The sequence below is a fragment of the Heterocephalus glaber genome, unplaced genomic scaffold, assembly GCF_053883595.1.
Source record: "Heterocephalus glaber isolate CG9 unplaced genomic scaffold, H.glaber_assembly_v1.0 deba00000546, whole genome shotgun sequence".
Taxonomy (NCBI): Eukaryota; Metazoa; Chordata; class Mammalia; order Rodentia; family Bathyergidae; genus Heterocephalus; species Heterocephalus glaber.
The window spans coordinates 19,248,898-19,261,661 of NW_028258147.1; the positions used below are offsets into that span (position 1 = coordinate 19,248,898).

General features: G+C 41.8%; 1 protein-coding gene across 2 annotated transcripts in view; it reads right to left on the reverse strand.

Annotated features, from left to right (window-relative positions):
- The window catches only part of Cav1 (caveolin 1), a 36,804-nt gene that overhangs the window by 20,418 nt on the left and 3,622 nt on the right, over positions 1-12,764 (reverse strand). The window contains exons 1-2 of one of the 2 annotated variants that reach the window (XM_004865266.4): positions 12,244-12,382; positions 11,424-11,588 (exon numbers count right to left, since the gene is read on the reverse strand). In XM_004865266.4, coding sequence (XP_004865323.1) covers positions 11,424-11,525 — 102 coding nt within the window. In that variant the 5' untranslated portion in view covers positions 11,526-11,588; positions 12,244-12,382. Of the gene's footprint in view, positions 1-11,423; positions 11,589-12,243; positions 12,383-12,764 lie in introns of those variants that run through there. The other variant, XM_004865265.4, reaches the window with a different exon arrangement.

Consider the following 12,764-nt stretch of genomic DNA (forward strand, 5'->3'; position numbering starts at 1 on the left):
TAGGGGGCATTTGGAATTTGTCAAAGTTACTTTGTATTTTTTTTTTTTACTTTGTATTTTTAATCACAGGTGTTAACAAAGTCATTACAATTGGTGTTAGTTGTAAATTGACAGTCCTCTTAACTTGTTCACTCCAGTCTCTGATAAAATATTAAACGTGCTTAAACTAAGACTGTGGCCTTCTCTGTATGTTAGATATCAAGTTATACCTGATATTCACATTACACATCATTGTTCTTTTTTGATGACTATTTCCTAGATCAGTGATTGCAAACCTTTAGAACTCTCAACGATAACATAAAGCTGGTTACAGCATGTGTGCCATATGTTCGCCACCACTGTCTAGTTCTACCTTTGACCGAATAACGATCCAAATATTGTATACTTAGCCTGCTGATAGAAAGACTATTTGGGGTTAAATTGAGGCTTCTAACTTTTGTATATATAGTACAGTAAATCCATCTCATCACAGGAGACAAGAAAATGATGACTGTCTGGGGAAAGAATTAGCATTCATTTCACTTGGCACAGACATCAGTGATGAAATGAGTGATATCTGACCCCTTGTGGAGACATTTTAGGGTTTTGTTGGTTCTACTTTTATTTTTTCCTCTGAGAAGAGACCCAAGATCTACAAGAGACCACCTCTGATATGAAAAAAAAAGTTTCTGCTGTTGTAATAGTGGATGAACAGTAACCACTTCCCTGTAAGTAAAATCTCAGAGCTCTGTGTAACTTGGTGTCTAGCAGTAGTAAAGTCACAGAGAAGGAAGTGGTGATGCCAATCGGCAGCAGATGGCATCCTGGGAATTTGCCTGCCTTGCCTGCAGACACTCGAGAGATTAGCCTTTTCTTTCAGGGCCTAGGAGGTCATCATCGGGAGGCTTAAGAGAGATGTATTTGCATCCTCTTAACATGGGAAATTAAAAAGAAATCTTAACAATGAATATTTTAAATATATGTATATTTTAGAATATGTTTTCTTCTTACACTAATAGAGTAAATGTTTTTGAAATTTTATTAATAGGATTTTTTTTGTAATAAGAGTTTCAATGTAGTTAATGTAGAGAAAAGGGGCAAAGGAAACCTCTCAATAATGAAATCCCACTGTGTCTTTTCATTTACAATAAACGTTAAATTAGTTAAGAAGGAATTTCAGAGTATTGATTCAATTTAGCCTCTATTTTCTGATGGCTGAATCAGTGTAGTACCCTGTGTCCAACTTTGGGCACTGGATATCCACAAAAATGAAGGGCCAGTGTCTTGCTACAAAGGATACAGGCACAAAGGGGAAAAGGAGGAGGAGAGGGGAGAGGGCACCGAGATGGGCAGTGAAACAGAGAAGTTGGAAGACCATGATCAGTGCTACAACAGCAATAAAAACAATGTGTTATGACAGCAGAGGAGAGATGGTTGATTCTGAGGTGGCCTGGACACCGGAGGCCAGCCCTGGCAGATGGCTGAGGCTCTGGGAGGTAGGCCCCAGTACAGTAGAACTCATAATACGCTCCCTGCCTGGTGTGGGGTCAGTGCCTTCCTGAATACTGGCCCAATGCCCTTTGTGGTTAGCACAACAGTACATGAGAATGATCCATTCTCAGGGCTTTACAGCTAGAGAAATAGAGGCTTACCTAAGATAGTTTGCTAGATTGGTGGTAACAAACTATGCTAGACAATTTCTCTTCCTATTGACATATTTTGGTGTGCCGATTTCTAGACTATGTGTTAGTTATTTTTCTCTTGTTGCTCAGACAAAATACTGGATACCCAAAGTTAAAGAGGAAAGGGTTTATTTAGCTCAGTTGTAGAGGTTTCAGTCCATAATCAGCAGGCTCTAAGGCAGAGTAGCACATGGCAGAGCAGTGTCACAGAGGAGAAAAAGAGCCCACACAGTAGCAAAGGTAACAAGGGAGTTTAACAGTGTCTTTCTGCTCCTTTTATTTTATTCAGACTACTGGAATTAGGGCTGTGCCAAACCAGTCACTCACGTGTAGTGGTTTAGTAATCACACGCCCTTAATCCTAGCATCACACACTCTAGATTCACTCACCTCAGAAAAAAGCCCCACCTACGACGGCATAAGGCTTTGGGGGGATATAAGACATAAGCCATAACAACATGTATTACTACGAATAATATAGAAAAGGCAAACTATGAGCTCTGATTGATGGAACATTTTAATTGTTCTTTTAAGTGATTAATGGTGCCTCATAAAATGCACTCAGTCTGTCTTTGCTTCTGGTATTTGAACAGATATATAATTTTCAGGGGAGAGGTCTCGGAGAAATTGCTTTCAAGATTCAATAGGCTTTTCCCCCACCAGCATAAAACTAAGGTTTTTCTCAGTTCCGTCTTGTTCTTACAATATATGGTTTGGTGGCACAAATGTTCATAGAAGTTAAAAAGACTGAGAACCTTCAAATAAGCTGAGTAGTTCCTATAAGGACCTCTTCCTTCACTCATGTTTACCCCTGCCCCACAACTGGGCAGGATCAGCCCCATTCCAGTGCTCTGACCAACATGGTCAATCGTGGGCTAATTTAAAGACTCAGGCAAATCAACGGGATCCAGCGCTACATCTTGTCTGCTTCTTCCACTAATCACTGAGGTACACCTTTACTTTGTACCCCATTTTTGATGTTTGAGACTTAGCTCTTTCTGCCGTATTGGGAACCTGAGCAACCTCCATTTTCCTTGCAGTTTGTGGTTACCCTGATGCTTTTCCTCCATCCTTGACCACCTTCCAGGTTCTGGTCTAATTTGTAGGACTGTCACTGCCAATGATCACTGCACCTGGAATCCTTGTCACCATATTCTACCCACTCAGTGTGAGGACATCCTCACCATTTTTTGTCAATCTAGCAACATCACTTTCTTGCAGATTGTGGCCTATGACAGAGAGATACAGGAACTTAGTGGTTAAGAACTCAGGCTTTAGAATTTCACTGTCTGGGTTCAAAACCTGATTTTCCCTCTTCCTGTGTAATTCTGAGCAACTTGCTAAGCCTGAATTTCCAAGCCTCCAAAGTGAATAAGATGGTGACACTTAACAATAGTAAACAGCTCCTAAGGCCATTGGAGGAGTAAGTAAAATAATCTATGTCACTGAGCCAGCCTGCAGAAAGTGTTGGAGGAAGCTCTCCATGTCCTATTTCATTCCTATTGCTCACCCAGCATTAGTACACTGAAGCTAGCTACTGAAAGGACATATCCTATCAAGTCACCCTCTGGCCTAAAACCCCTCTGCCTGTTACTGCAGCTTACAAAGGATCAAACACCTTAGCTGGGCAAAGAAGGCCCTGCCAACCACTTGTATCCCTGGCTCTGGCTACACTGACCTACTGCTGACTTACAAAACTTGCCAGGCACCCTTACCTCTCTGGTCACTCCAGCTGCTCCCTCTACTTGGACTTCCCCCACCCCCACCATGTCAATACTTCCTTTGTAGACTGCTGAGAACTCTGTTTGGTGCTTGATTGTAGCTGTTCCTTAGTTATGTGACCTCACTCAGAATTATTTATATGCATGTTCCTTCATTTCATTCTAAACCTTTGGTGGCAGGAGCTGTGATTTAAATGCTCAGTCAATGCCTCAGCCTGGTTAGGTTATCTAGCCAGGTGGCACTGTGCAAAGAAGTGGATGTGGGGGGTCCTAGTGTGGGGATGTGCACGGACAAGTTTACCACAGAGTAGGTGGCAGGCTAGGGAGAAGGGCACTCATGGGACTTTATTCATCTTTGATTCTTTTCCTTCTAGTCTGCTTTTTCACTATTTGGGCTCAGCATCTTTTTATTACTCACTGTACATGAGAAAATACAATTGTCTTTGATGTCTATGACATACATGACCTGGTGCAATCTCTAAACACAATTTTATCTTTTAACATAGAATCCATCCTTTGTAATGGAATGTCCTTCCTGGGCTCAGGAAGCTTTACATATTGAATGTATCTTTTAAAAATTTTACTTATTTATTTATTTTAAACTAATTTTATTGGTACATTTTAGGTATACAATATAATGACATTCATCATTTGAAATTTGCACCTTTACATAATCTCTCTTGGTTCTTATTTTTACCCCATTCCCCTGCCCTCCCTTCAACCCCTCCATCCCTCCCTATTTACAAAGACTTTGTTTCCATTTTTTCATTTTCTCATATTAATTCTATTTTCTTCTTTCCTTTTCCCCACCTCTCCCACTTCCCCTTCCCCTTTGCCCCTTTTCTTCCTATTTCACATTATGTATTATACCTTTTGGTCCTTATTTACACTTTCAGTTTCTCACACTAGAGCTGCTGTGAGTTGGAATATTAAGCACATACACACATCATCAAAACATATTTAAGCCTTCTCAAAATTAAAAATGCCTCTCTTAATTGCCAAAACAGCTAACAATGGTCAAGGGAAAACTCAGTTGAGTCTTTAGTAATATGAACTTCCCCTCCTATGAACTAATGACTTACAAGAGAGATCTTCTCAAGGTTCAATAAAGAAAACAAGACATATCCTAAACGTTAACCAAGTTCCCATGAGAGGCAGGAAATATGCATTCTGTGCAGGTGTAAATCTGTTCTACCAATGAATTCCCTTGGTAGTTGCACAGTACATGGATCATGCAGATTTCCTTTAAGACATAATTAAAAAACACTTCCCTACCCTAAACAATGGTTCATGTGAAAGCATGCCATTTTATGTTTCCTGGACTAACTGAAAAATAGTTAAAACTATTTTAAACATTTCAATCTTCGAGTAGTTGACCAAATATGTTGATGGAAGAGTGTCAGTTTTATTAACCCTATATTTCAGGGAAAGAACTTAGGGGCAGAGGGACGAGTAGACTGGACTTTAAGAGCTCCTCCTCTGAGTACTAAAGTAGTTTTATGGCAATAACGAAGGGTAAGAGAGGGGTAATAGTAGAGAATAGAGTGGTGTGAGGAGGAGAGGAAAGTGGAAACTTGGCACCTTCTGCCAGAAAAGAGTGTGAGTACGAATTTCTGCTCTATTCCAGGTATAGGAACCAGTGACAGATCACTGTCAATCTACTTGTGACTGTATTAGTTTTTCTTCCAAACTGGGACACTTCTGAGTGAAAAAGGGGCATTATTAATAGTTACTCAGAGCTAACCAAAGTTGTCCGGCATGGGACAATCTAGAAATTATGATCACCTCACTCCTAGATCACCCTGAAGCTCTAAGATTGCACTTGGTTCCAAGGGCAAATATCCACGAGGGATGGACAACCATTGGGCAAGGTTGATTTGGGAGCCCTCCATGGTGTTTCAAAATTCTCTGGCAGGCTTTAAAATGACCTCAAATAATCTGCCAGGGAAAAGATCTAGAATGAACTACACCTTGTGACTCTTCTGTTCTCTTAGGGTGGAATCAATGAGAGTGTCAACCTTGCCCACAGTCATTTATAAATTTGACTTCACAGTGTAATCATTTGAAGCTTTAAAAAATATAGACATGCAAGCCTGACATCTAGATATTCTAATTTAATAGATCTAGGGCAGGCCCAGGCATCTGTATTTTTAAACTTTCTCACAGTGCTCCTGATACTAGCCAAATTTGAGAATTCTCTTGGGTTTGTAAGGAAGCTATATGTAGGCCTTTAAAAATTCATCAAATTTCAAGTTTTCAATAGAAAAATTAAAAATTGAAAGCCAATATGGGAAGAGAGAATATTAGAAAGGAACTGTTTTTCACAATTTTTATAGGACTAAAAAGGAGCAAATTGTTTAATAACAATTTTAACACAATAGGCTTTTCACTGTCAGGGTACCTCTGTAAATTTGTGTTAGGCAAAATTTGAGGGCCAGCAGGCTTATATTTTAGGAACTTCTTTTCTTTCTTTCTTTTTTTTGGAACTTCTTTTCAAAGTAGTATAGTTTGTAAATGTCTTGGCATGAACCACCCTTGTATGTAGAAAGGATCTCTGCCTTCTCCACTTTACTCAGCCAGGAGGTTCACAGAAGGATTCAGAATCCCACAGGTCAGTGCACAGAGTCTCTTTCTCCCATGGTCCAGCTGTCTCTGGGCATTTCATCATAGAGAACTGATGCTTACAAGTAGGGTACGCTAAGAGGCAGTTTCATTTGGAATATGAGTAGGCACGATACACAAGCAGATGGTTTTTGAAATTATTGAACTTTACAGGCACTGCTCACTATTGTAGCTGTTCCCTCTTTAAACCCCTTAAAAATATAGCCACGGCTGCTATTAATTGAAAAAACATCCCACACAATGCACCTTTTCATAATTCAAGCATGTTTGATGTACCCTGACTTAAATTGTTAAAATTATGTGTTATTTTATTCAGGGAAAAAAATCAAAGTTGAGCTAATTACTCAGGGTATTTTTTTGACCATAGTCGAGAGGAAGGAAAAAAATCTTAATATGCATTTAAGATGTATATCACTGTTTGTTGCACTTGTAAGTATTGCAGAGGCTTAAGCATGAATAATATGATCCATTTTAGTACCATTCTTTGCTCAGAAATGTGAGAACAATTACCTACCGAAGATGACCATAATGCTATTTTATAAGCTGTGGATTCTGCATTCCATGCATAATTTCAATATGGCAAACTATAAATCACTATCTCGTCAAGCCGCTATCATAAACAAGCAAAACCGATACCAATTCCAACAGAAGAGAATATTAATACGGCTGAGTGCTTTGGGACAACCTGATCTTTTAAATCAGATGCTTTGGTGATATGTATATCAAATTTGCATAGCTTTATAAAAAATAATTGTACTGATATTAATCAGCAATTGCTCTAGATTGCTTTCTAGTTGAAAGGGATCACAGAGACATAGGGGATTATATTGAAACTGAAACTAATCTGACTCAAACTGATCATGCAGATGTCTTTTCTTGATGGCGAAAGAAAATTTTGTGTACAGTATATGTATACTGAAGAGTAATTACATTCAAGTTTTTGGGGAGAAAGTTATAGACACATTTTTATTATTTAACAAAGACTTCCTCCCACATGTTCTGATTGGTCTCAGTGATAATCACAGAATCCTCCAAACTCATTTGTCTCCCCTGACAATAATTCATGACAAATCACAGTCTTGTCTATTCTTTCTTAATGATTCATTTCAAAATACCTATTTTGATCAGTGACTAAAAATATGGGTAACAATTACAATTTAATTAACTCTTAATTTTTATTAATATCAAAAAAGAGGAATCAGAAGCCAGGCTAGTATCCATTATGTTCACTAAAATTCTGTCATCCCCGCGGTGCAATTACAGATGCTTTTTGAATTACCATGAGGTTATAGCCCAATAGACTCACAAAAATTTGAAAATATCCGAAGTTGAAAATGCATTTAATACACCTGACCTTCTGAACATTGTAACTTACCCACACGGCAGAGTATTGGTCATTTCCCCACGTGATAATGTGGCTGACTGGGATCTACGGCTGGCTGCCACTCCCCAACATGACAAGAGAGCACTGTACTACATGTTGCTACCTTGAGAAAAGGTCAAAATTCATAAATGTGAAGCCTAGTTTCTACTGAAGGAGCATTGGTTTTGCGTCATCATAAAGCACAATAATCATGTTGAACCCCTGTATGTTGGGAACCACCTCTATATTTGAACTCTTTTCTGCTTATCCAGACTGGCTACCATTGATGACTTCCTGGTACCTTCCCCAGAGTCATCTTCTGAAAAGCCCACCTTCATCATACCCACCCTATGTTTAAAGTCTTCCCTGGCTTCCCCTGCTCCCCTTGAGAGAATCCAAACTTATCATGAGTACTGGATCTAGGACTCTGCCACTTGGCCACTATCAGTGCTTTCATTTTTAGCACCTGCCACAGGCACCTCCAAATTCCAGTCAGACTTCCCTGTGTGAGATCTTCCCATTCCATGCCTTGCTCATTCAGAATGCCTTCTGGTGTTTTTTAGCCATCCACATTCCATCTGTCTTCCATGATCCAACTCAGGGTGCACCTCCTTCATGGCCAAACAGCTTTTAATGCCTCCTTCTTCTCTGCAACTCAGTGATCTCTCCACTTAATATCAATGCCATCCTCTATTTTGAATTCTTGTTATTAAGCAATATTCAATACTATTTTACTATTTACTTTTGATTTATTACAGAATATATTTAGTCTATTTCCAAAATGATGGTGGGAAGGCTTACAATCAAGACCTCATGAAACAGTATGCCAGTTAAAAAAGGAAGTGAAAACACAAAACCACATGTGGGAGTGAGTAATAGGATTAATAAAATTTAAAATCTAGTTACAAGTTTTCTGGCAGTCAAGGCAAAATAAAGGATCCACTAGTTATCTGGCAGTGACTTACCATTGTTTTTTTGAGTGTGTGTGTGTGTCTGTGTGTGACATTTTCTGCATGCATCTTGTCTCACTAACTTTGACTTTTGTAATTGCTAGGATTTTTTTAAGGAGTTTACCCAGCAAAGGATCTAGTCTAGCATATTGTAACAGTTTGAAATTGATTTATGCTAACATAATAACAGAATCATAAATCTGAGGCCATTTTCTTTATATAGAAAATCCAAATAAGCATATAATGAATATATGAAAGAAAATATGAACATAAGATAAAAATTTCAGGAAAATAAAGGGTCTTAGATTGTTACCACTTCAATTATAGGAAATTAAGAAAGCATTCACAATACAATATTTTAGGGTAAAAACTATATATAGTGTAACAGCAAAATTTTATAGGATAAGAAATGAATTTTATTGGAAATAAATTGTGCATTTTAATTTATATTACTATCACAAATGGAATAGGTAGTAATTCTCCACCTTCTTGAAATACGAACTTATGGCACACACCATTTCCAAGGCTTTTTCCTCCTAGATAGCTGTTTTATGGGACTGAAAGGACATGTACAGATGTACTATGTTGTTCTTCATATTTTATATCAAAGTTTCATTTCTTTATCTAGAATTTTTTTAAAACTTGGAGATATTTTTTAAGTGGAAGGAGCACTCTAGTTAGGCATTATTCAACAGAGATTTTTGTGGTGATGGAAATGTTCGACATCTGTGTTGTCCCACTGATACAGATATGCTCTGTATGTATCTGTGGCACTATCCTCACATGTAGAGTGTTTAAAATGTGACTAGTGTGACCAAGAACTGAATTTAAAATTTTACTTAATGTTAATTACATGGAATTTAAATTGAAATAGCCACACATGGCTGGTGACTACAATATGGGACATGACAACTTTTATAAGGCCCTGTGTTTCTAAGACAGATCTTTCCTTACTTGATTGGCACTGTTAGTGGTAGACTCTTTGACACTGTCACTGTATTATTGTGTGCTGTTATAAGCTACCATGCATTCACAGTAAAGGTTTCAGTGTTTTTATTATTTTAAGAAGTCTATGTTAAAAGTAAAATTCAAGAAAGTTTATTATTTATTGTCATGGTGCCAGGGAGAGGATCATCCTGTTTCTGTCAGGACACTGTGCTTGGGCTCAAAGATAAAACTTTATAAAGCAGGAGATTTAGGTAGGCCCACTTCCACCAAGCCTCCGGTGAGCTAGCTAGCACAGTCTGCAAACTTTGCACTGATAGCCTGGGTCTGTCTCTCCAGGGTATCTGAGGAAGTGGTCCTGGCAAATTGTTCTCAAGGTAAATTTTTCTTGTCTGACTTTCTTGGTTTGCTCACAGTACTATGAGCAAGTGGGCAGGGATTGGTTTCCTTAGGCCAGCAGGAGCTTGCTTTCACTCTTTCTTTTAATTTCTATAATTTGAGGATCCCCATACTTGCTCTTTGAAATGCCATTTTGTAAACTGCTATTTCCTCTAAGCCTGTTATGCTTTTTTTCTATCTGTGTTGAAGTCTCTTTTCCCAGTGGGGCCTTTCTGTCTCAACTTAGTCATGCTATGTGTGGAGACCCACATCCACACTGCTGGCCTCTCTGACTCATCGGGAGCTTCCTTGGCTCCAGGGAATCCTGCTCACAGCAGTGCAGTGGAACAACAGAGAGCATCCAGTGCAGGGAGCCCTTTCTCAAATCCACCACTTTTCTTGGCAACTCTCCTTGCTCCAAAACACACCAGAAGGGAGAAGGGGAAAAAAAGTAAGGAAAGAAATGCTCTTCTCTCTTTAAGGTAATACTTTCGCAAACAGTTTTTATAGAAATCCTAACTTCTAGTTTGAAAGGTACTTTTGTTAAAAGCTGTTGCTTTTAAATATTCCATAATCTGGCTAGTAGAAAATCGGGCAAAAGTTCCAATTTTCCTTTTTCCTCCACCAGCAAGCCAAGAAAGTCAGTTCTGACAGCTACACTTTGCTTTCAGTTGCAGATTAAATTGTTCTCCCTTTTGAAATATATAATTCATAAATGTGAACAGTCTCTGCACAACAGCCCCTCCCATCCAGAGATAGGAAGCAGGTGGATGGAGTTTGCTGGCTGCTCTGGGGTTGGTCAGCATCAAATTCTTCACACTCTAACCCTGGAGACCAGGATTTTCCTTGGCTTTCCTGGCCCCTCAAGGAAAGCCCTCTGCCAAGCATTGCTTGAGTCCATAATTTCCTAATCCAGATGGATTCTGACAGTACATTCTCTGGCCAGAAATGCTAAAGGGGTCAAAGTTGAATAATATAATGATAATTAAAAAAAATCCTGAACACTGTGTCAGACCTAAATTTGGCCAATAATCTAGGCAATTGATCTAATTTTAATCCCACCAAGCACATTTTGAAAGTATAAAAAGGAACTCCAACCCCAGTGTTCAGGCTGCCTGACGTAGGTAGTCACTACAGAAGCAACTTTCCACACCTAACTAGAGGAATCTACAGGAGAAATGAAGAGGTGCACATTATTTCTGGTTTTGTAAATTGGCTTAGCTGTTCACAAGGGCCATATTTTTCCGGTTAAAATACCTCATATATATAACATAATATATAATTTGCCATTAGTTCTGAGAATTTTTACCGGTTTTTTTTTTGTGTGTAAAGAGAATCATTTCAGATTATTTTAGCTGGAGAAACATGCTCATTTTATATTCCCGCTCACACCCCTGCTTCAAGACCTTACACAACCATTTCATCGCCTTAATCCCATGTGCAAAGGGACTGTCACTAGACTTGCAACTTGGGGATGGAGCAACAAATCTCCCAAGTATTCTGGGGTCACCTGTGGCTGAGGTCAGAAGGGACATTCGCCAGGAGAAAAGTGTAGTCCTAGGGAACTCCTACAAAAGGCACTTTAGCTAAAGGCCGTCTGAATTTAGCCGTGGATGGGGGAGGTGGCATTTTCGAGGATCCTGGGAGCTCCCCACACACCAAGCCCAGAAGAAGGCTCTTGTGAGGCGAAGCAAGAGGGGCCCCAGCAGCGGGCCAGGGCCGGGGTGTGCGGCCCCGGCGCGGCCCTCAGGCCTGTCGCATACTTGCCGGCAGCCTCCCCTTACCTTGACCACGTCGTCGTTTAGATGCTTCGGGTCGCGGTTGACCAGGTCGATCTCTTTGGTGTGCGCGTCGTACACTTGCTTCTCGATCACTTCGTCGGCCATGGCCTTGTTGTTGGGCTTGTAGATGTTGCCCTGCTCCCGAATGGGAACAGTGTAAAGATGTCCCTGAGGAAGGCAGACAGCAGAAGACGAACGGTGGCAACGGCGATGGGAAGAAAAGTTCAACAAGAAAAACAAGCGTCAGAAGTCAGCTTGGCAGCTGGGGAAACCTCGAGTTCGAAATCGAACGAACCGCGTCCACAGCGACGGCTTCGCGCACAGAAAACTCCTGCGCGCCGCCAGCTTTTTAAGCCGATGGAGGAGAGGACACCACACCCCTCGGTACCAGGCAGGGAGCGCGGCCTCCCGCCCGCCGCCAGGGGTCAGGGCAGCCCCCGCGCGCGCCGCCCGGCACCCCGGGACCCCGGGGAGGGGGCGATGCCCGCCTTCCTTCGGCCTCTCCACCCAGTTCCTCCGGCTTCACCTGCTCCATTTTCCGTCCCCGGCCCCCATTCCCCCGTCCCCGTATTCCTTCCGGTTTATCCTTAAAATGCAGCTGTGACCTCCTGACCCACCAAGGGTCCCTCCCCAGTTTTCGTTACTCCCCAGCCGCATTGCGCCTTACCCTCGCACCTGCCAGCGGCCCCACTTTCCCTCTACTTCACTTCGCCCCTGCACAGCAGTCCTCCTGCCCCTCCGTGCTGGTCACAACCCCGCATACTCCCATCTCCGAGCAGAGCCCTGTTCCAGACCCCCTAAACTACCTATAACTGTGTCTCACCTGCGCGACTCCCCCGACCCACGCTCAGGTCACTGCCAGGCTGCCGGCGGGCGGCTGAGCCGTGCCTGCGAAGGGGAAACGAGGTCTCCACACGCGGTGGAGTCTGAGCGCGCGCAGGAGGTGGCCGCTAGTGATGGTGGTAGTTGGGGGAGGGGAGGGCCCCCACCCCGCCCGCCTTTGGAGCATCCGAGACTGCTGAAGGAAGAGTTGTTGAGGTGGTCCCACAACTTTGGAGAAGTGCAAACACGCGCGCGCTGCCCGGCTAGCCGGTCCAGCGCCTGGCGGGACAGTCCCGAGGAAGGCTGGGGAGGGATCCTCATTCCGCGCTGCCGCTGCGCGCCTCCCAGCGGGCAGGGGCCCGTACCGTGGGGGGTCTTGCGACAACTGAGCACCTTGGACCCACCCGGAAAACGTGTCATCCGTCCGGCAGATCCGACCCCAGAACCCCGACCCCTCTTCTCCGTGGTCTCGAGCTCAGAGGTTCCCTTGGTCCCCTCCCAGATTGAAAAACACAGAACATT